This window comes from Zeus faber (assembly GCF_960531495.2).
Source record: "Zeus faber genome assembly, chromosome: 1".
NCBI lineage: Eukaryota > Metazoa > Chordata > Actinopteri > Zeiformes > Zeidae > Zeus > Zeus faber.
The window spans coordinates 5,768,477-5,792,772 of NC_137193.1; the positions used below are offsets into that span (position 1 = coordinate 5,768,477).

Genomic DNA, 24,296 nt, shown 5'->3' on the forward strand with positions numbered 1-24,296 from the left:
CCCTCCCCTCCCTGAGACACCCATTTGCTTTTGGTTGACGTTTGGTTAGTGTTGCTGCACCATGCGGCGTCACACTCACACACTTCTCCATCCGTGCACCCACCTACCCTGCTGACCTTACTGACTACACATGCCACTGGTAGTTTAAGTTCTTCTCTTGTGTCTATTTTTCATAAAATGTTTGTTAAACGGCTTGGGTTGTGAGCCTCTCCCTCTTTAATCGGTGGGGACTCACTAGGGAGGGCAGATCGAACCACTGAGCTCCAAGAGCGTTTCTGAAGGAGCGCTGGCACGCAGTGTTGCTGGTGAGCCTCTGCCACGGCCACCCCGAGTGCCTGCAATTAAAGCAGCCACACAAACCAAGTACGAGGCAGATAGGGCGGCGAGGGTCGTCCCAGTGGTATTACACCCTCTAAAGCATTATTTGGACAATATTGCACTGCAGAAAAGTAGTATGTTACTAACATAAAGGTGTGGAAAAAAGGCAATTAACAAAGTAAGACAGACAGACTATTATGACCCTTAAAAGCGTAGGTGTTTCCTTTAGAGAAATTGCAAAGAGAACCAAGGTGTCAGTGAGTACAGCATGAAAAAGGAACTGACAGGAATACGTCGGGCAGGCCCAAAGCACAGAACAGAATCAGAAGACTAATTGTGAGATCCAACGGCGCGTGTGATAGGCGGCTCACAAGACAGCTTTAAGCGAAGCTTGTCACCGGTTGAAGTGAGCAAGTCTCAGTTTCAATTAAGAAGTGAAGACTTGGAGCTTCAGGTTTGACAGGTCGAGTGGCACCAAGAAAGCAATATATGAGATGGGCAAAACAGAAAAAGAGGTTGGCCTGGGCCAGAAGGAGCTGCAGCGAACTTCTGAAGAATCTTGGGTTAACCACGCAGAGTTTTTGTACACCATTGAGTAGTTGGAAGGGAGGCTCCTCAGTATGTGACACCAACTGTCAAACATGGAGGGAGAAGCATGATGGTCTGGGGCTCTTTTGCCGGATCCAGAGCCCGGAACTTGCACGGAGTGAATGGCACCCTGAACCATAGGGCTACCACAGTATTTTGGAGCGCCGTGTGATACCCTCTGGTCTACTGTGCGCCTGGTTCATCCTACAGCAAGATAATGACCCAAAACATACCTCCAGGCTACGTCACAACTACCTTAGAAGATAAGAACAATACGGTAGGCTTCAAATCCTAGAATGGCCAGCACAGTCTCCAGACTTAAACCCCATGGAGCTGGTTTGGGATGAACTTGACAGAAGGTTGAGAGCAAAGCGACCTATGAGTGCAACACATTTGTGGGAACTTATGCAACAGTGTTGGGAAGAACTTCCCCAACAATATTTCATTTCCATTGGAGAATGAATGCTACGAGTGTTTACAGCTGTTATATCTGCAAAAGGTGACTACTTTGACGAGTCCACGATTTTGGTTTACATTTTGTTAAACAAAACAATTCCGTGATTTCTTTTTTTTTAAATCTCATTTTTATATTTGTTCTATGCTTTGATTTCAGAATACATTGAGAAATTTAATTGCGTTCATTTCAGTAAAAACTGGACAAATGGAGGTGTTCTAAAGCTTTTGACCAGAAGTGAATATACAGTATATACTGTATGTATGTCTCACAATGAACTGTAAGAAATAACATAAAAGTAGAATGATCAGACCCGTAGACTGCTAATAAGTTTTTATTGATTTTGTTCTTCTCATTTTGTCCTGATGTTCAGCCCAAGGTGACCAACGTGTGGCTAGTGAATCTGGCAATAGCCGACCTGATCTTCTGCATGACACGAGTCCTCTCCCTTGTCAAGAAGCTCTTCTTCGACCACTGGCCCTTCGGTGTCTTCCTCTGCAAGTTCAACGGCTTCTTCAAATACGCCAACATGTTCTGCTCTGTTTTCCTGCTGGCTGTGATCAGTATGGACAGGGCGATGTGCGTCTGGCACCCCATCTTCACCAAGCGCCACCGCAACTTGTGTGTGGCGAGGCTGGTGAGCGCGACCACCTGGGCCTTGGCGATCATGTTCAGCGCCCCTTACTTTGCCTATCGTGAAGTCTACCTGGACAAGCGCAACCTGAGCAAGTGTTCGGTTGAGGCCACGCTGAAAGAGGCCACAGAGGGAAATAACTCCACCAGGCTGGCACTCTACTCCATCCGGTTCTTATGCGGCTTTCTGTTGCCCTTTGCGGTCATTCTCACCTGCTACATCCTGGCCGGCTTCGGGATCAGGCGCACGCGGCTCGCCGGGAAGTCCCGGCCTCTCCGCATTTTAGCATCGTTGGTGGTCGCCTTCTTCCTGTGCTGGGCACCGTATCACTGCCTCCTTCTGGCCAAGATGGTGGACAAGAAAAGCACAGCGGTAAAGATCGGGCTGCCGGTAGCGAAGGGATTTGCCTACTTCAACAGCTGTGTGAATCCGTTATTGTATTTTTGCATGGGGCTGAACATGAGGGACAGGTTGCGACAGAGCCTGACCGGGGTTTACCGGGCGGCTTTGGCAGAGGACCAGGACAGGAGAACGAGCCAGTCCATTGAACGCACGCAAGAAGACAGTGCTGGCTCCGGTGGCGGGATGATAGCGCATGGTACTAGAAGGCTGGCTCAACCCCCAGTGGATGTGGCCAAAGTTTGATGAACTGTGGGGCTTTTACTCAAATATCCCTGCTTTGAGTGGACAATTTATAATGACAGCAGTGCTGAAGTGCTTCGTTGAACTTATGATTTTGGAAGCTTTGAGTTGAAGGATCGAGCAGCCATTTTTTTCCCTAAAGGCCCCCACACACTGTGCAGTTACTTTAGGGAGTCCCAGAGAATGAAATGTTCTGGACAGAATCTTTTGTGAATAACGTTCTGCTGTTTTGGGTCGTTCAGTATGACAGGGTCACGGTTGACTACTTGCCGATCCCCGGATTCTGAAGCAGAGATTTTGGGCCATAATCTTTTAATGTGGCTGGTGAGCTACCAATTGGAGTATAGTATGAAATCAATTTCCTATCCAGGGCCCAGACTAACTCTTATTTCTGACAGACAACTCTCAGTTTGAATTTAACATGGTCTTCATGTATTTAGCATGCTTGAGTTTGGGCGTCTGGGCTGTACTGTTCATCCCTCCCGCTACAGAAACATAGGCATGCTGAATGAGCTAGAAATATGGCAGTGATGAGCTTGAATCCCCCCATTGGAGAGAAGAGTGGAGACCAACAGGTGGATGCAGGGGAGGTGGAGGGAGTGCAGCAAGCAGGAAGCAAAGCAGGAAGCAAAGCAGGTTGGGCAGGAGGGAGTGGCTGCTTAAACAGGCCGGCCCATAAGGGCGTGGAAGCGTGTGGTGGTGGTGCTGTCGAGTTGTCTGACAGGACTGGCTCCGCGAGCTACGCCTCATATATGGTTGCCAGGTTGGCCATTAAGCATCGGCTGTTTGAATCGAGGAGTTACTAAATAGTCTCCAAATTGTAATAATTTTATAACTGAGTGATAATGATACTGTACAAGTATTCCATATTTCAATACTCTCACTTGTTTCACCATTTCTGACAGAGTAAATCAATGCGTAACGTAAAAGACGACAAAATAGCACAGTGTGTGGAGGCTTTAATGTGAATTGTATGTGTTATGGTTTCAGATGATAATTTGTACTCACAATTCCGTTCTAGACATGCTGTACAGCATTTCAACTGATTTATTTATACTCAGATTTTATTTACCTCAATCTCTTTTTAATCAGGCTGTATACCACATCACGCAATATGAATTGTAAGAGAATGCCATGTTTATGCCATGTTGTGGCACGGTGGCGCAGTGCATTGCACTGCTGCCTCACAGCAAGAAGGTCCTGGGTTTGATTCCCGCCTGGGGCGCTGTTGGCACTGTGCTCTGGCGGGTTATCTCCCAAATAGGAGCCTTTCTGTGTGGAGTTTGCATGTTCTCCCCGTGCTCACATGGGGTTTCCTCCACCTCACGTCAGTAAGGACCCCCACCAAAAACATGCACCCATCATTGTCTGACCAGCAATGGACACTTATCACCTGGTCCCCGGGCGCGTCCACGTATGCTGCCCACTGCTCCTGGCTGTGCCCCCGGAGGAAGGACAAGCCAGGATGGGTCAAAAGCAGAGAATCCATTTCACCGGCCACCATCAAAAGCATGTGTGTGTGTGTGCAAGCATGTGTTATAGTGTGGTGTGTTGTGTGATGAATAAAGACTCCTTCTTCTTTTCTGTTTATCAACCTATACAGGATTTATGCTCTTATTGGGGAAATAAATAAAAACAATAAACAAAAAACAAAGTCCTGGTCACAGGCTGTTTTCACACTTTCTGAGAATGTCTGTTCTGCGGGGGAAAGTGGAAGTGTGGTGTGGATGAACTGGACACCGGAAGAAAATGGAGGGAAGTGAGACTAGACGGGCATTTACTTCTGTTTTGACACTGAACTTGTGGTTCGGGGGTCAGCATTAAACTGGATGAAGTGAAAATGGAACCAGAAATGTTACCACGCCAAAGAGTTTTTAAAAGCCCTTTCATATTAAGCCAGTGGAAATTCTTTGTTATTTTACTGAGATAAGGTACCGTATTTATAAGCCCTACCCCCCCAAAAAGAATGGCTTGGTTACCAAAGCTCGCAGAGTGACTTTTATTACCGCACAGAGATTGACTACCTTATTAAAGAGTGCACGGCCGTATGGTGGGATGAAGCCCCGATCTGATACCGAACCCTCTGCGAGCAGCCACGCATCCTAGCAACCGAGCTGCAGAACAGATGTATTTGGATAGCTGCATGGGAACCTGGCTGACCTGCCAGACGGCCTACCATGAAGAGGGGGCAGACGCGTAGAAAGAAAGGTGCATACTGATCGCTTTACGATCCGCCCCTGATCAGTGATGTTGTGTCACAGGTATTGTTCTCCGATCGCGCTCGACGTTTAAAGAGGCAGCGGAGATGAAATGCAACGCTAAGTCTCCACAGCGTCTGCGGGGTTGGGGGTGGTGGGGGTGGTGGGGGGTTGGGGGCTAGGGGATCAACTTCCTTCTGTAGAAAGACGAAAGCGAAGGAGAAATAAACAAAGGAAGACGCCAAGACCCTCAGAGAAGGAAGGAGGGAAAGAGGACGTGATATCTGCAGAGTTCAACAGCCTGAACCAGCATGGGGGCGATTGGATGCCGTCCGGCTGTTTGCCTTGGAGCGACTGGAACCAGCCTCCGACGATTAGACCACATCCCCTCCAGCGAGCGGGGGCGGGGGGTCCTCAAAGTCAAAGTCACAACTCAAAGTTGTTTTTTCCTCCCACAAACGGACCTCACTTAGAGAGTGACTGCCTGGCAGAACGTATCGCACACGCCCCCCAAAAAACTGGAGATTCCCTTTAATCTAAAATGTAGTCCAAGTCCCAATTCCATCCACACCACATGGGATTCTCATGAAATACCCTTCTGGTGGTATTTCTGTTTCTACTTAAGCAAAGGATATGAATAATTCCTGCTGTGTCAGTGTCACTTTAAACGCGTCGTTGCCAAAAAACGTGACATTTTAACATTCTGACTTTGCCGAAAATAGGAGCAGACGGCTCTTGAGGACTCCCATTTCTCGAGTATTGTTACAAACTCATGAAGGAAAACTTTCATTTTTTTTGCCGGTACTTCTGCCCCGGGGGGGTTGAAGAAGGGCAGAAGGGATCCGGCGGCACAGGAGGGAAGGCGGGGAACGGGTACGTGCAGCGGGCGGGGAGCGTGGAAGTGAGGCGGCGGCCGGCGGTCGGGAGCGAGTCGATCCGGGGACACTGAGAGACGGTTAGTACAGCGTATGCTAGACGGCGCTGGCGTACAGCGTGTGCTCCCACTGAGGGCGACGCCACAATCTGGTGATGGGGGGGTGAAGAGCCTGGGGATCAAATACTGGAGCAGAGGTGATGCCTGCAGGTGCACCGGTGGAGCAGGGAGCCGGGAGGATGGGGACGGGAAGCCACGCCCCAAAAACCGACACACACACACACACACACACACACACACACACACACACACACACACGCACACACGCACGCACACACACACACGCGCGCGGGTTAGACAGGAGAAACAAGGGGAAAGGGAAACACCTGGAACCACAAGGAAAACAGCTGGAGGGGCAGCCAGCGGCGAGGGCTGCGATAAGTTTGCTTTGTGTCAAGTAACAAATGATGTCACAGTGGAGTCAACTCTAACTGACGTTTAATACGGAAACCTTCTTCGCGAAACGCTTTATCTTCAACTTATCTTTGGCTCTGTTCCCTTTCTCCACCACTCTCCTTGGTAGTCATGAGGCAAGATGGAGCCTTAGGTGAGGGAGGCCGGCGGAGGAGGGGAATGCCCGAACCCCCCACACCCCGATGACAGGTTCCACCGCCCTGCTCCTCAAACTAGATGATTGGCTCCATCGTCCCACTTCCTTACTCCAAACCGAGGAGGGAAGTGGAGCAGATAGAGCGCGACTTGCGGATGGGGTTCGAAAACAGATTTAAGTTCTAAAGCGTTCAAATAAAACGACGCGGCTTTGTTCCATGTTTTTGTGTACATTGTGGTTCACCCGCCCCCAACGAGCACCACCCACCAGAGTATGGCTCTTTTATTTCTTTTTTTGTTTTTTTTTGTTTTTTTAATAAACATATTTTTATGAGGGGAAATAATACAGCATGGCATACAGAAATCAGAGTCTAGTATTTCCATTTTTCCGTATTTAAAAATCATAACGGAGAGAGAAAAGCAAAACAACACAAAACAAATGCAAACAAAACGTAGGCAAACAAGAAAACCAACAAAAGTGTATGTATATCCAAAAATTCAAATAAAACCCATCCACCCACTGACCCAAATAGGCTTAAAGTTCAATTCGGTATAAATAAATAAATAAATAAATAAATAAAAATTCTATAGTACAGTAATTTTGCTATAAAACTACAGTATGGTATCAACTAAACAGACAGGACGGCGGACCAGGTCAGTGAATACAACTGTCCAGACAGGTGAGCCTCATTCAGGAGGCAACACAGTCAGGTTGTCAAGTATGAAATGAAAGGTTGCCATTTCTTAGTAAAATGATCCTCTGTGTGTAGTCTATATTTCATATTTAACATTTTTAATATTTTCAAGGCTGAAGAAAAACATCACACCTTTTACCAAGGCAGACCCAGATGGTGAGGCAGGAGATTTCCAGCCAAGAAGTATTCTACGACGCGCTTAAAGAGTGCTAAGAGCAATGACGTCCCTTTTCCCCGAGGCCATATAAGACAGCTTTGGCTGACACTCCAAACATTGCCAGAAGAGGGCAGGGTTGTACCTCCATCTCTAGGACTTTAAGTTAGCGTCTCAAACACATGGCGCCAAAAATCTCCTAAGTCTGGGGCAAACCCCAAACATGTGTAGTAAGTCTGCTTGTGGACGATCACAGCCATCGCATCTTGAGTCCTGGTCTGGGAACATTTTAGTGCATCCTATGGACAACTTTAAACTGAATGAGACTAAGTCCAGTCCAGACTTGTTCCATTTAACCCTTTTGTGTTCCATGAAACAAATCTAACAGAGTTATCTCCTTCTCTCAAAGCATCACAGGAATTGCTAGTTTGAGTCATTTATTGTTTTTTGTTTGAAGTTGGGGGCCACTAAAGTAGAGATTAGAGAGAAGGAGTTTAAGAAAATGGTTTGGAAAAAAAGCAGTTTCTAACTCTACAGTGTAAGTTATAGGCTAAACCCTCATTAAAACAAAACACAAAATCTGAAACGAAGGATCTGAGGTCTACTTCCCCAAATGAAGAGAACCGCCCGAAAAAAATACTCTTAAGCTTCCAGTGCGTCCATCAACAAAAACAAGGGGTGGCTCCCACGACAGCCAGTCAGATGAGACAAAATTAAAAGAGAGAGATGAGATTTATAACACACAAAGTATTAACCACATTGAGTACCATTGGTGAGTAGTAGTAAGGAGAAACAAGATGGCAGAATAGCAACAGCCATGTGAAAGCCTGTGTAACAAAGTGAGGTAGGAAGAATAAAAATTTTCTTTTTAGCCAACCTTTATTTCCTTTGTTTCTAGAGGTATCAACTGACACAAAATAAACTTCAAATTCAGCAGAGCCTAATTGTAGGCAAGCCACAGACTTCAAGGGCCAATAAAGGCATTAATCAGGTCTATGTGGATCAGCCACTGTATGATGGCCATAGTCCACAACCAATAGTTCTACTGGCACAAATTATGTCAACACCAGTCCCATGTTTGTTTAGTCTGTCAGTCATTAAGTTACTCATGATTCACTGAACCAACGATATTCTGGCCATAGAATGTTTGCGCCTCATCTGCAGTGTCGTCGATCGTGCCTTTGAGGTCGTTGACGAGCATGCTGCGCAAGTTCTCCGGGTCCGCCAGGAGACATGAGTCAACGCTAGCGTTAGCCATCATGGTCTTAGTAGCTGTTGTCTTTCCCGGTGGTGTGGTGTGTCGTTCTTCTTTCTTTGTTCGCAAATTATGACTCATTGCTTCTCAAAATTGAAGATCAAGCATTGTAGGCAAAAATATTAATGTACTTTTTAAGTTGATTTATGTAGAAGTAGCAAAGCACGGGAGCCTCCCTTAGACAAGTCTACCTCCCTCACATGCTAACCAGAAGCTCCCCAGTGCACGGTTTTGCCCAGTGTCTACCAACCATCCCCTACTAACACCACCAACCAGGGTATGGTTCTGCCCAGTGTCTACAATCCATCCACAACTATCACCACTGACCAGGGTACGGTTCTGCCCAGTGTCTACCTCCATCCACAACAAGCACCACCCACCAGCGCACGGTTCTACCAAGTGTCTACAATCAATCCCCAACTAGCACCACCGACCAGGGTACGGTTCTGCCCAGTGTCTACCCTTCATCCCCAACTAGCACTACCCACCAGCATACGGTTCTGCCCAGTGTCTAAAATCCATCTCCAACTAGTACCACCGACCAGCGTACAGTTCTGCCCAGTGTCTATCCTTCATCCCCAACTAGAACCACCAACCAGGGTACGGTTCTGCCCAGTGTCTACCATCCATCCCCCAACTAGCACCACCAACCAGGGTACGGTTCTGCCCAGTAGCTTCCATCAATCCCCAACCAGCACCTCGACCAGGGGAAGATTCTGTCCAGTGTTTACCATCCATCCCCAACTAGCACCACTGACCAGTGTATGGTTCTGTCCAGTGGCTAATTCCATTAGCACCACTGATGGAGACAGACACGACTACATTACATTATAACTTTGAACAACAAACAACTGTTTCTGTAGCGACTGGTGGAAAAACCGGCAAGAGGACTCAACAGCATGACCCGGTCACAGGAACTTTGATAAACAAAAACATCTCTTTAAACACACGTCTTTACTCAAACAGGATCGGCCTGTTAGGACCTAATCCAGGAAGGGAAAACAATCACACAGGTGGGAAACCACAAAACCAGGAAATGAAGACACTCAAGAGCAGGGCGGGACAATCACAATTTCTACCCTTTGAAGAGCAGAACATGAATTGACCTCTTGTACATGGAACGCCATTTGATTCAATATTAAATAAATAAATAAATGAATAGATAAATAAATACATACATATGCAGATGAAATGAACCCTAAAATAAATAAATAAATGAGGAAATACATATATAAATAAATGTAAATATATAAATGAGTAAATATTGTTAAATAAATAAATAAATAGTTATTTTATTTTTAAAAATATGTTTTTAAAAATATTTTTTATTTATTTCAGGCGACTTTTATTTCATAATTCCACTTTTATTTATTTTATGGCACACACCTGAGGTGTGTAGGGATGCCGCTGGCTCCGGCAGCAGTTTGATTCCCCGGTCCGTCTGAACGGCTCTTAGAAATTAACTTCTTAATAGTTATAGTATCGATACTTGGCACTGCTGTATCGATATAGTATTGTGGAAGAAACCTTGATTCATTCTTTTTGGGCCACTTTGCTTTGGCGTCCTTTTATTAGTATTAATTTTGATAATAGGAATAAAAATATTAATAAGAAAAAATAAAGATAAAATAAGATTAAACCTTTCTCTAATACCTTTCTGCTGGTGCGCACTACAACTTGTGGTTCTTTTTTGTTTTTGTTTGTTTTTTTTGCAAAAGAAAGCCTCAGTGCCTCTCTCAATGCTGTTCTGTGTAGGTACATTGAGAGCAAGGGAAAAACAACGCGGAGTGAAATTCCTTGTATGTGTACACGTACTTGGCCAATGAAGCTGATTCTGATTCTGTAAAAGAAAAAACGCCCCTTCCTGAAGTCCAAGTGTGTCAAACACATGCCTTTATTTAATCATTTCTCCGAAAGATTTTTAAAGTTGTTTAAAAAGTGCAATTGTGAAGATAGTCAATGTTATGGACAATTCATGTGTGGGTGTGCAACATACACATTTACCAAACTGCTGGTGACATCAGCATCCAGGAGTTTTACATTCCATGTTACAAAGAGACTGTTTCTAACATCAGATCAGAAATAACTGTGCCTCATAATGATCACAATCACATAAATAGTATATACATATAATAAATAGAACATTGCATCAATCGTGAATAAAAACACAGAGTTTAATTGCAAATAATAATTGCTTAATTCCCAGAGCAGCTTTCTTCTGGACGCAGACCGTGTCCATGACCACAAATGTCTAGTCTTTAAGTGTCACTTAAGCAATCGTACTAACAGTCTTTCCTTCACTGAGACAAACTTTTCATAGGCGGTTAGAGTGTATATGTACATAAAGTGCTAAAAGTACAAGACTGTTTACACCATGGTCCCTCCATTTCCCCTTCTCCTTAAATCAGCATATCGGCCATCATCATCTCCCGCATCATCATCTCTGGCATCATCATCTCTGGCATCATCATCATCTCTGGCATCATCATCATCATCTTCCGCATCATCATCATCTTCCGCATCATCATTTCTGGTGTGGTCATCTTCGGAATCTCCGTAATTTGAAGGATCTTTCACCTGGAGGGTCAGGATTGATATGTTTCTATTCAGCCATCTACTAACAGCTCTTGGCACGTCACCGTTCATACACACTTTCCATGGAATCCAGTCAAGGTTTTTCCACATTTCCTTGACTTTGGAGTCATCAAATGTTGACACTGAGTGACTATCGCTCGCCCGGACACTAATCTGGATCCAAACAAAATCCCAAATCCCTCCCGAAGAAAATTATTCTTACCCTGTTTTTTGTATGAATTTCATTATTTTAATTATTTTATTATTCTACTTATTCTATTCTGTAAATGCATCGTCTTTTGCTTGCTCTGCTTTTATTTCCACTATCTGACAGACTTCTATTGATGTAAAGCACTTTGAGTTACATGTCGTTTATGAAAGGTGCCATACAAATAAAGGTTTTTATTATTATTATTATTATTATTATTATTATTATTATTATTATTATTATTATTATTATTATTACTACTACACCACTGAAACATCCTCCCCATCAAACAGTGATTAAATGTAAGTTTGTATATATAGTAATATAATTCAAATTATACTTAATTTGTAAATGTATTATTATTATAATTATAATTATAATAATAATAATAATAATAATAATAATAATAATAATTATTATTATTATTATTATTATTAATACACCACTGAAACATCCTCCCCATCAAACAGTGATTAAATGTAAGTTTGTATATACAGTAATATAATACAAATTATACTTTATTTGTAAATGTCTTATTATTATTATTATTATTATTATTATTATTATTATTATTATTATTATTATTGTTATTGTTATTATTATTATTATTATTATTATTATTATTATTACTCCATGTACCTTTTTCTTCTTCTGTTTTCTTGTGACTCCGGTTGTTTTGCTGAGCTCTGTGCCGACAAAGGCCACGTAGTGAATAATGGTGTAGATCCTGGATGGGAAGAGGGCAAAGGAGAAATGAGTGTTTCGGGCGTTCGGGGAAGAAGCTCCTGGGACGTGTTGGCGGCGCAGCGCAGGCTAACCTGTGGTACAGCATGGCCACGAACTGGATGACAACCAGCAGGGAGAAGCTGATCAGGAACATGAAGCCCAGGGGCTCGATGCGCAGTTCCTCCCCGGTCTTCTGCAGCTGGTTGTCCAACTTGGGAATGCTAATGAAGAGGGTGTTTTTCATCAGCTGCAGGGTGAAGGTCGCCACCAGCCACATGGTGTTGCAGAAGAAGAAGGAGAAGGACACCTGGAAAACGCACGGGCGCGTTGTTACAGGCGACAACAGATCATTTCGAAGTTATTATTTGCCGGCATTTGGACAGACAGCTACCTTGTTTCGGAGCTCCTTCAGCTCCTCAACCATTTCCTTCTGTTTCTTCTTGTCTTCTGGCAAAGGTTTCAGGTACCGCTCTTGCAACTCCACCCAGAACTGCCACTCATCCTGGAGAACAAGAACAATTCAAATACAAAAAATTCAAATACAAATACAAAAACAGCTCAGCTATGCAAATGTACTTAAGCCACACCTGACCTGGGTCTAGGTAATTGGGGACCAGAGTGGCTGCATACCTGTTGCTCGTTAGTTGGTCTTACGAGCAACAGGTAAAACAACCATCCCCACACACACTCGGAGAGAGGAGACCTGTCTTGACCTGTGTCCATCTGCTCTGGGGCTTGTTCTCTCAAGCCCCCTCTCCACAATGAACTTGTGTGTTTTTTCTACCCCTTCTTCTGTGCCTCTGTAAAGGTCCCTGGAAACATCACTTGGGTGGCGCGTGACAGGCGACACTGCCACAGATATTTTTCTCCTGCGCTTTGTACTTGTTTGTTTTGTTCAAAATCCCAAATCCCAAATCCCTCTTGTCACATGCTCTGTGGATTCAGATTCATTAATGGGTTTGATTGTGATTATTTATATAACAACAAATTTTCAACTATTTGAAAGAAGTCGGTGTTTCCCCGTCTTATCTAAACGATTCCAATCTATTCTGATCATAAATTACCCTCAGTGTCCTATTTCCCCGTAGCCAGCCAGTCGCCTCCAGTAGCTTTTGATCTTATCTGTTCTAAAACTTGTTTGTGATCATGTCATTAGTATTGTGTTGGTGTGCCATAAAACTCTGTTGTTTGATACTCATTATAGAATATTTATTCTATGAATTTGTACAGCTTAAACTATTCTTTCTCATTCCAATTTAATATAAATTGAGAAATATTTGCTTATAATATAATATAATATAATATAATATAATACAATTATATAATTTTATATAATATAATGTTGTATAATATAATAATATAATTTAATAAAATATAATAATATAATTGTATATAATGTAATTTAATATAATATGATATAATATAATATAATATAATAATATATAATATATTACGTCAAACCCAGTCTCATCTAAATAATATTCTGATGGCCTACCTGTTTACAATGACCTAATTCCTGATTAACTCATGGCATAACTGGCATAACAAGATTCTTTATTGTCATTAACAATGGCTCTCTTCTCATCATTGTTTCTCACTATATTTACATATATTTATTTTGGCCTCAGATCTACGCACCATATCCAGATTATGCTCTTCCAGCTGCATCTCCTCCGTGAAGACTTGAAGCTGCGAAATCCAGTCTGTGGGGGACAATTTTTTAATCAAAAATGAAAAAGACATCATGCAAAGCAGTGAATGAGTGCTGCTGCGTTTTCAGCCTCTTCCAAAAACAAAGTCATATCTTACCTTGGTGAGGAGTTTCAGAGTATGCTATGGGTTCATCTCTCCTGAAAAACAAACAAGGAAATCAAGGTCAGAAAAAGTGATTCATCCATTGCATTGCACCCATGTATTCATGAATTCATGCATGAAAACATGAATAAATGAGGCCGATGTTTGAAACGGTTTTCCTGCGGTCTCTGCTTGGTAATCACCTGTCCACCTCCACCGACATCTCCACATCCTCCACCACAGTGTTCTGTGGAAGTTGCTGGTTGTCCTGGCTCACAGCAGTGCTCTCCGGCTGGTCTGCCTCACGGCGCCTGCTGCAACATCGAATCTGCCCAAAGAATTCCATGATCGCACTTTTGGCTGTAACAAGGGAAGGAAAAATGAATATTAATATGTTTCAAAAAATTTTGCTCAGATAAGTAACTCTCATAGAGTTTTTCTAAAAAGTTAACTTGAGGTTATTCTCAGTAGCACAGTTATAATACAATAAATTTCAATTTTGAAAAACAAAAAAAAAATCTATTCATAAAAATCGTTATGCCTGCCAAAATTTGATGGCTGGCTTGCATTACTGTGTGGGCCACACTTTGAAACAAGAGAGTTATTCTAGATCTGTGGGAACTCCAATGTCCTTCTCGGAAAAGTACGAAGGAAGAGCCATTTAAAATCACACACCGTTAACGATGAATAAAGTGCCCTTTGCATGGATATAAAGTGCCCTTTGCATGGGTTTGCAGGGTACTGCGACAGTCTGCGACTCCAAATGAAACTGACGAGATGTCATCGCCAACGCAACACACACAGGGACAATGGAGGCTGTCAGCGCGACGGTATTCTTGATTCTCGGTGTGTGGCTGGATAAGCTTTTCTGGTTTTCTTGACATCCTTTTTTAAAATACCCCATGGACAGTGTGTTTTCGGTTACATGCGGTGGAAAAGCACCCTAAACGACTATGTCATTTAAGCTCCTGTGCAGATGCTTGTAGAATTCACAAGCTGCCAAATCAAACACACTTTTTGGTAGACCCATGTCTTCTCAACCTGAGGCAACAGAACACATGAAGTTTGGAGTTGGGGGCTACCGATCAGAATAAGTGATTTTCGAGTTCCACTGGAATACAGCATTGGATCAATTGCATTGGCACTTATGGGGTTCTATTGGCACTGGACAAATAAGCCCTATTATTTTCCTTTCTGTTCCACTTCACAACTCAAACGTGCACCCACCTTTCTTCATTTTGGCTGGCTTTGCCTCCATGGAGGAGCCCCCCTCCCTGGTGCCCCAGGACACATTGTTCATGTTGACAATGGAGTAGATGGCCAGCAGCAGGTAGGCGGAGGGGATGGTGAGGATGTACACCAGGCCGTAGCCCACCAGGTGGAACTCCTGCGGGTGGAGCCCGGCGGTGACGATGTACATCAACCCCACAATGATTAAAAACATGCTGGTTGGAGCCAGGACAGTGCCATCCCGCACCATGGAGCCTGACCAGAGCAAGACAAAGCACAACTCCGTTCAAGCATGAACGTTAAAGAATGCATATGTGTTTTTTCAGGCTGTGTAATGTGATCTTAAATAACCTTTACCAAAGATGGACAGCACCATCACAAGCATGAGGAGGGCGTAGACGACGCTCATTAAGGCTGCGACGGTCACCTGAGTGTCGGACTTGAATTTGAAGCATATAACCAGGTAGACCGCTGGAGGGATTACAGCCAAGACCAGTGATATGTTCGGGTCAACCGAAAACACAAAAACCAAGATACCTGAAAGATTAAAGATGAAGGAAGGGGAAGAGAGACAGGGAATGAAAATGCTAGTCTGACAATCTACGGCCCAGTTCAGGGAAATGGTTGCTCCATTGGCCCATTGCTCCCCGCCTCTCCAGAACCTTGACTATTCCCTCTAGCACCACCCTTCAGTTGAAGTTAGGGAAACAGCGTTTGGTGACTAGCAAGTAACTAAATGTGATAATTAGTTTAATTAACCTTGCACGCCTAGGCCAAAACACAAACATCCCAGAGTCAAAGAAACCCATCCGACCTGACATCATGAGGCAAATGGTGGCAGGAACCAGCACGGCTGAAGCCACGGTGAACAACTCGTAGAGCAGGAAGAGCTTGGAGATGCTGCGGTTCCTGCCCGCGATGGTGGTGCTGCTGCCCAGAACGTCCATGGTGTTGGCCAGGGAGGAAGGACCCCAGCGGCGCCGCTGTGGAGGAGAGGAACAAGAAGAGGATTTGTAGTTTCCATTCAAACAAACACTGAGAAAAAGTAGGTTCAAAAAGGTGAATTTAATAGATTAGAACCAGTACTGACCTGGTTGTAGAATTCCTTGAAGCCCTCTGGGGCGTTGGTGTAGGCGTCAGAAGCTGCATTGTACTCCACCCTCCAGCCCTGCTGCAGCATCAGCGTGCACAGCCAACGGTCCTCACCTGGGGAGGGAGGGACGTGCGCAACCTGTATGAGTTATTCTGGTAAGAAATTCTAAAACAAAACATGACTACCTCATACATGACAGTTCTCTTCAAGAAATAGAAATTTGTTCAAGGTATAGTCACTCTGGGTGGATCAGATATGTTGAACCTTGGGGAACAGCCCAGAAATAGTTTTATTTTTATATCAGCAGATGACCAATCAGCCAAAATTCAACTGACACAGAATTATCTGGCCCTCCAATGAAGGAACAACAAAAGCAAGACTTATTCTAGTGACGGCGATGGCTCTTGCCATCTTAGGAGGGATACCTAGCGGCTCCACTACCTTGGTCGTACTGGATGTGGTGTCGTGCCTCTGTGGGCAGGATCGTGTATTTCTTCATCACATTGTCGTCCATGAGGGCGGAGGCGCGGAACAGGCTGAAGCAGCCTGGACTGCACAGCACGCAGCCAAACACATGCTCTGCTGTCTTGTGCAGCCAATGGCTGACAGCATACTCAAACTTCTGGTACCAAACCACGGGACCTGATGGAAAAACACATGAACACTTGCTGTCAGTGTGTGAGTTTATTTGACTGCTCTCATAGGTGTCATCACTTACACATGATTTCCAACTGAGATAAAATCTGAACGCAGAAACCCCTTTAACATTTTTTACAGGGCTACACTCTAATTGGGTCCCTCATTATCGTTTCCACTGCATTCCTACCTCCCCCAGTGGGGTGAATCCTTCCACAGGCAGCTCCAACAAGTGGGTACTGGTTCAACCGGTCTATCAGCAGCATGACGGCCGGTGGATGGAAGTCTGTGTCGCCGTCCAGAGCCAGGATGTGGGTGTTGTGCTTCTCGTTCTCAAACTCCTCGGAGATTACCTGAGTAAGACATTTTCGAAATGAGAAGAACAATCAGTCATAGATGACAGAATAGCAGTTGCCGTTGTAAGCACTGTGTGGACTATGAAATATTGTAAAAAAAAATCCTTCCGATGTGTCCGAAGGGTTCAGGCAGCACCTTAACTGACCAATATCATGACCTTAGATCACAGAAGTCACAAGAGCTTCTGGTGATTAATCTCACCTCTTTCCCCTTTTTCAGACTTTCCTCATCCCTGCTTATCCATTTCCCGTAGAATTTGTTTGTGAGCTTCCAGCCCAGAAGATAGTACATGTACATGATCTACAGAGCAAAAACAATATTTGCAGAAATTCATCGATACAGTCAGGCAAGACAGAACAAAACAATCACAAGCTTGTAGCGTGTAATAGATTTTGAAATATGAGACATACCTGGGACCACCTCTTCTTGTGGCGGATGAGCTTGCGGTCCTTGAAGTGCACCACAATGATGTTCCCATGTGGCATGGTGACCTCCAGACGACCTCCATACGGCGTCTTCAGGATCCTCTGGCTGGGGATGTTGCCCGGCCGTCGGAAGAGGCCGTCGTATTCCTCGTTGAAGATGCTGGAAGGCACGGGATGAGAGGGAGTTTTGTTCAGTTCGGTTCACTTTAGATAAATATACGTTTTACGTGAGTCATTCGTAAATTGTGAGGTTAAAAGCCCATTTGACCAAGTTTAGTTAGTTAGTTAGATAATTCAGTAAGATAATCAAAGAAAATACTTCTGGTTTAGTCAATCTATAAAAAAATATACGTATACGTATATACAGCTCTTACCCGTAGACTCGCTGCAAGACCGTGAAGAGGGTGGTTCCGTATTCATTGAGGTGCCTCCCTTGGCTGCCCGGCACATCTTTGAAGGCATCGTCAAAGTGGATATGGGCCTCAAAGCCCTCAGGTGGGTCCATGTTGTTGTCCTTGGGTCTGTATTTGTCTAGGCTGTAGAATGTTCCATGTTGTTCCATGTTATCGTCAATCTAACGCCCTCAAATGCATTGATAACATTACCTACACAGTACATTCGGTGTTACTCACCGGAACATCGAGATGATGATCTTCACCATCTCCTCATAGGTCTCGTGCCACATGGTCGCACACAAATACAGCCTCGTCCGGTCTGTCTGCTTGTTACTAGAAATGAGAATATTTTAAACTGTGAGAGATTTCTGTGTTATGAAGTATATTTACATGCAGACTATTCGGAACAGGACAAACACACACTTACTAGTAGCGTTTCCTACTTTCAGTAATATTATAGCGTGTGTTGAGGAGCAGGGACTGCTCCAGAAAGGCTCCCTCGTAAATGCGTTTGACAAACAGGTCGTCGGTTCTCTGAATGCGGTGCAGATTGAGGAACCACAGGTGGGCGGTGGCGAGTACGAGGCCGAGCCACCAAGCCGCTGCTGAACCTGCAGGAAGGTTATGAGCAGAAGAACAGTGAGCCGTTGAACAGTGAACGTTGCATCCAGGAGGTGGTAGCTTACTCCAGCGTTTCCCAGTGCGGTCCTCAAGTCTGTCCATGTCCTGTAGGTTTCAGCCCCAACCAACGTCTTTCACACCGGATTCAGTTAAGGACCCATGTGCTCATGATCCTCGTTTGAGTTGGAGCTAAAAGTCGCAGGTCACAGACCTGGACATTGAGGACATGGACCTGGGCCTGAGGACCGTGAGAACCTGGTGACCTCCCTCACTAAAAGTTCTACCCAGTTTTTGTGTCAACCAATCTAATTTGCAATAACACAGAGGTATGACTAATGAATGAAATCAGCCGGCAGGAGCCAAAACATGGCAGGACTTTAACTTTGTGAAGCTGGAATAATCAATCTCTTCCCATCCCGGTGTATCACGCTGTATGAAACTGGCTCTTACCCTACAACCTTAGTATCGTACCTGTCAGCAGACCAATCTGAGCTGGCTGGTCCAGGTCCAAGTTGCACAGATTGTGTGTAACATCAAGTACAAGCCTCTGGAACACGCCGCTGCCCAGGCTGTGGTTTCTGCCATGCACCGCTTGGGAACAGTACTCTGAAAAGGTGTAGCCGTCACCGGCACCGAGGTTCGACCTGTTGTCTCTGAAGTAGACAAACACCGGGGTGAGGAACAGAAGCAGGACGCCCAGGGAGGCGGCGTACAGAGGAAGCATGAAGGAGCGGCGCAGGGCGTGCATCTTGCAGGCCACCACCGCAAACCAGTGGCAGAGGGCCGAGGAGATCAGCTGGACCCCGATGAGGATCACCACAACTCTGCGCACAGCCGGAGGGACGGAGAGGATCGTGGTCCAGTCCCTTTCGGACATATGGACGTAGGCTCCCAGAACAATGGCGGTCACCGATATCCTGAGCAGGCTGCACATGATGTTTGTGACAGTCTGGGAGCGTCGCAAGTCTTCAGACAGCTCCCTCAGGAATTTATATTTGCTGTTTTTGCTGATTAGACCAGTGTAGTTCTGCCACCAGGTGAGTGAAACCAGAATAGTTCCAGCAACGGCCAAGCCCGTCCAGATCCCCATCTCCGTTGTCCCCTCTCCATTTCCAAAGTACAGTACATAAAACAGAACATGACCCGTCACAATGAGGATAAAGGCAAAGATGGAAGGAACCAGGAATCGTTTCCTCGTGCTGTGCGTTGCATTCCCTGCCGTGCATTGGGCTGCAATTTGGAAGATGGTGGAGAAGATGGAGATGCCGTTCAGCAACATGACATTAGTCACAATGTCCAGGAAGGGCATGGCCACTATGGCGAGGAGTGCAGACCCCAGTGACACCAGGAACTCTATGAACAGAAACTGGGAGGAGGATGGAGGGAAAGTAGTGAAAGTTTTACCTTTTGTCATCATTTATGATAGGCTACTTGACTGTGATACTTGAAGTAATGCAAAAGGAATTTTGAACAATCAAAGGACAGTTGGTCATTGTGTAATTGATCTATTCATGATATTCTCCAACTTTTATGAATGTGTCTTTTACACCTTTGGTAAGTGCTGAGTGATTATCGCAGCAGGAAGCAGCCCTAAATGCTTTTCTGTGTGACTAAACATTTAATCGTTTAATATTTTCAAATATGCTCCATTGAATAGAAACAGGAAGGCCGTCCCGGGACGTTCAAAGCAGCTGGCAGCAGTTTTTCTGAGCCTTTAGGCACACGTCAAAGCAGTATGAAAGTGAGTGATGGTGCTGTTAGACCGGTTTCAACTCACCAGAGCAGCCGTCCCCTTTTTCGGCAACTTTGAGCTCTTGAACGCCGCCTTCCAGATGCTCTTGAGGAGCAGCAAGACGGTGGGCGTAACCAGAGCACAGCTGACACACAGCAGCGCCACCGGCTTCTGCTCCGCCGGCACGGTCTGGTTGGCGTTACCAGACAAGGTGACGAGCAGCAGGAAAGACGTCTGAAGCGGAGACCAAGGGTCAAGGCGAGTCAGGCTTGTTTGTGGAAAAAGACACAGACACATCCATCTATCTATCTATCTATCTATCTATCTATCTATCTATCTATCTATCTATCTATCTATCTATCTATCTATCTATCTATCTATCTATCTATCTATCTATCTATCTATCTATCTATCTATCTATCTATCTAATCTCTCAATTATATTTCCCTTTCCATTATTTTCCATTATTCCATTTAAAATGGTCTTAATAGTATGTCTTGACTCGTTGTCATAGAAAGTTCCGATGTCTGTGTACCTTGCTGCATACGGCCAAACCAAACACCAGAACCGTGGCCACGGACAAGAAGACAAAGTTCAGGATCTTGACCAGTTTCCAGGGAGTGTATTCATCTCTGATTTCTGGAACCTCGCGGAAAGTGTCCCACGGGCGACTTGTAAGGAAAGGAAAGTTGCTTTTATACTTTTATTGTACACATTTTTACTCTTACTATAATAATAATAATAATCATTATTATTATTATTATTATTATGATAATAATACAATTATTATAATTATTATTTTATAATAATAATAATAATAATAATAATAATAATAATAATTATATAATTATTATTATAATGTTTTTTATTACTATTATTATAAATAATAATAATAATAATAATAATAATAATAATAATAAAATGAATAATAATAATAAGAAGAAGAAGAACAACAGCAATACAATTAATAACAATATAATAATAATAATAATAATAATAATAATAATAATAATAATAATAATAATAATAATAATAATCATACGAAGAAGAAGAAGAAGAAGAAGAAGAAGAAGAAGAAGAAGAAGAAGAAGAAGAAGAACAATGACAATAATAAGTTTATTGTAATTATAATTTTTTTGATATTTTAATTGCTGCATTGAATACTAGCTTGACCTGTTTTACATGCACTATTCCACTATTATACTTGCATGATAAAATTACAATAATTCCGGATTAAAAAAAAAATCAAATGAACTTCTTATTTTTGATTTCCTCATTGTTTTTAAAATTTCCAAAATATAACAAATAATAAAACACCAAATGTGTTTTGAATTTCAAATTGAAAACGCAAAGTCTCAAATACTTAATCAACTAAATTAATTACTGAAAATGAAATGATATTAAACTTGTGGATCTGCGGTTCGTCAATATTCTTGCATGAAATCATTTGAAGCAACTAACTCAGAGCAACTCTGAGTTCTATAAATCATTAAAGAAAAGCCCAGTCTTACTTTGTGGAGCGTATCTCATCATCCATGTTCTTCGTATGTGTTTGAGCAGTGCGTTACCTCTCTTTATATACTAACTGTCAGAATGCACCTTGACGCATCCTCATCCTCATGCCTCTGTGAATTAGTCACATTGGCCATTGGCAGCTACATCCTGAAGTGATTCTGCAGGTGATTTACCTTTTGAGGGTGGTGCAGGAAATGTGCAGGTAGTTGCTCGGTGGCAGCCTTCCCTTCACGGTGCAGCGTGTAGAATTTTGTGGCATCTCGCGGTGAGGTTGCAGATTGCAACACGTTGTAACACGTCGTACCCGCTCCCCATTTAGATTAAAATGCCTCATTCTAAGGGAACGGAAATACAAGGATTCCTTTTTGCGCAGGAATATACACAAATTAAAACACAGTTAGGAATATCCTATTCCCTTTCTGCCAAGCCCCTTCCTGGATCGTCTAATATCTTATCTTATCATATCTTAAAGCTGCTGCCCCCTTCCCAAGGTTTGGGCCACATGGTAGTAACTCTGTTGGGATTTCATTGGAAAATTCCCCCTCCAAATCGGATGGCTTTGGAAATTAACATGTCAGAGGCAAGACATCGCGCGGGGAACAGACGGGGGCACCACGGGCGCCGTCCCCGAAGCCTCCCCTGCCCCCAGAAGTGCCGGCCGAGTCAACGGTTAAGAAGATAAGAGCCGAGCGGCATTCCAGCCTCTGTCTCCCTGCTTCCTGACCTCCCGCCCTCACAAGCCGCTGCACGTCGATCCCCGGCCGGCGAGGAGGTGCAGCGACGCGCAAGCGCTCCACCTGCGTCCGCCGACGTCTCCGGACATTCGGTCACTCGCACGTTCACAAGCCCGCACACCCCCCTCTCCGCGGCGGCAGGGCCACCGACGCCGTCAGTCCCGACCAGCTGGTGGGGAAGGCGGGGAGGGCGGGGAAGGCCAGCCGTTGCTGGGCTTGAGCTGGGCAGTCTGGAGGAGGTGGCGGAGAGGGGAATGGAGCGGCCCGCTTGTCCTCTCCGCGAGGAGCGGCTCCATGCGGCCACGGCGCACGGCAGGGTGGCTTGGGTCAAGCCGTTCCACACCAGCGCTCTCGCTCTCTCTCTCTCTGTCTCTCTCTCTCTCTCAGTGGTGCCCGATTCAGTTAAATTCTATTTTAAGATAAAATTTCTCACGTTGTTATTATATGACAAGATAAGATCGTCTATCTACTGTATGTACACAATCAACCAAGTGAGCCGGATACGGCTCGGTTAGTTACCATTGTTATAATCAGTAGTAGCCTTGTCATTATTACTATTTCTATTATAACTACTATTATTATCACCATAAATACTATTGCCCGTATTGCCTTGCTCAGCGTTACTGTTTGTATTACCACGTTGATTAGAAAAATGGACGTAGTTTCTGTGAAGGAACCCATTGGTTACTGAATAGATGATTTGAGGGGGAACAGGGGCTGACAATCAAGGCGGCTCCACTCTCAAACATATGAGCCTTTGAGCCTCGATGTCTTATTCATGGTCACAGAAAACGTCAAAATCATGCCCGAGACAGCCATGAGGAGGAGTCAACTTGAAGTCTGAGGCCCTGAAGTCTCAGTACTCTATTCACGGCTCCACTCTACTTCCTCGACGGCTGAGAAGTCTCTTCTTTGTCCCATTGACAGGCAGTAACCGAGACCCGGGTGGGTGACTTTCTCCGCCGTGCCCTCTAGACACGGGTGACTGGAGCACTGCGGTGGGCCTTTTCCTGCGGGTCGCACCTCCAAAAGCAGTGGCAGCAACACCTGACCTTTGACGGTGTGGAAACATGCTCTCAAACGCTCAGGTCTCGGGGCTCGGCTACCGTGCCGTGGAACTGAATTTTAAGGCGCGTGGTAGCTCGCGTAGGAGTCTCTTGCCAAGGGCGGCGGGAATACATCTCTGATTTGTTCTCTCAAGAACAAGAATGAGGGGATCTGGGGGTGATGCGCTGACGGCACCTGGTCACATCTCTAACGTGCAGCATGTTGTCGGGACAAGCAAGATTTGCTTTGCGCTTTTAAATCCCGACGAGGGTTTCTGGGCTTCCGTTTCTACTCCTCTCAGTTGTCTTTGGCTCTCCACTCAACATACCTGCCCCGTCGTACGAAAAGTACCTGATAACATTTTTAAAATTCATTTCCTTATTCAAATGAGCTGCCGTGCAAATCACCACCCCGGTCAGAGGGTTTTGGCGTGGACGTGCCTCCTCCCGGAGCCCGCCCCGCCGCCCAGGCTGGATTGTGGCGCGACGGGTAATTGTGTTGTTGTTCAGGTTACGAGAGCAGATTTCATGAGTGAGCCTGGCAGTTTTATTACTACCATGCCTCAAAGGCATTAAGAGACACACTGACCAAAAAATATCTCATGTATCACATTTATATATACGTTGTGTAATTATATTGTATAATATACTGTATACTATATTTATGTTGTGGTGGATGTTTACATTAATTGGTTTATTCCTATGCTCACTGCATACTGTATATACTGGTATTTACTATATATAATACTTCTACTTAAGTACAGTGGAACCTTGACTTACGACTGTAAT

General features: G+C 44.4%; 2 protein-coding genes across 2 annotated transcripts in view; one reads left to right on the forward strand and one right to left on the reverse strand.

Annotated features, from left to right (window-relative positions):
- Positions 1–2,639, forward strand: part of LOC307230427 (formyl peptide receptor-related sequence 4-like) — a gene marked incomplete at both ends in the record, with an annotated part of 3,917 nt that extends 1,278 nt beyond the window's left edge. Inside the window, one exon of the mRNA XM_080000820.1 lies at positions 1,734–2,639. Coding sequence (XP_079856946.1) covers positions 1,734–2,639 — 906 coding nt within the window. The remainder of the gene's footprint in view (positions 1–1,733) is intronic.
- Positions 2,640–5,805: 3,166 nt separating this feature from the next.
- Positions 5,806–21,986, reverse strand: LOC307230511 (chitin synthase chs-1-like; the record flags this gene model as incomplete). The annotated part of the gene is made up of 22 exons (XM_080000942.1): positions 5,806–5,838; positions 11,843–11,930; positions 12,022–12,236; positions 12,321–12,431; positions 13,568–13,632; positions 13,739–13,779; positions 13,927–14,083; positions 14,951–15,208; positions 15,311–15,424; positions 15,768–15,936; positions 16,044–16,159; positions 16,488–16,688; positions 16,873–17,035; positions 17,241–17,339; positions 17,450–17,624; positions 17,839–18,000; positions 18,097–18,192; positions 18,287–18,470; positions 18,952–19,846; positions 20,258–20,446; positions 20,748–20,883; positions 21,901–21,986. 22 exons carry the CDS (start codon positions 21,984–21,986, stop codon positions 5,806–5,808), a joined length of 3,753 nt encoding a protein of 1,250 aa, XP_079857068.1.
- Between the last annotated feature and the right edge of the window lie 2,310 nt (positions 21,987–24,296).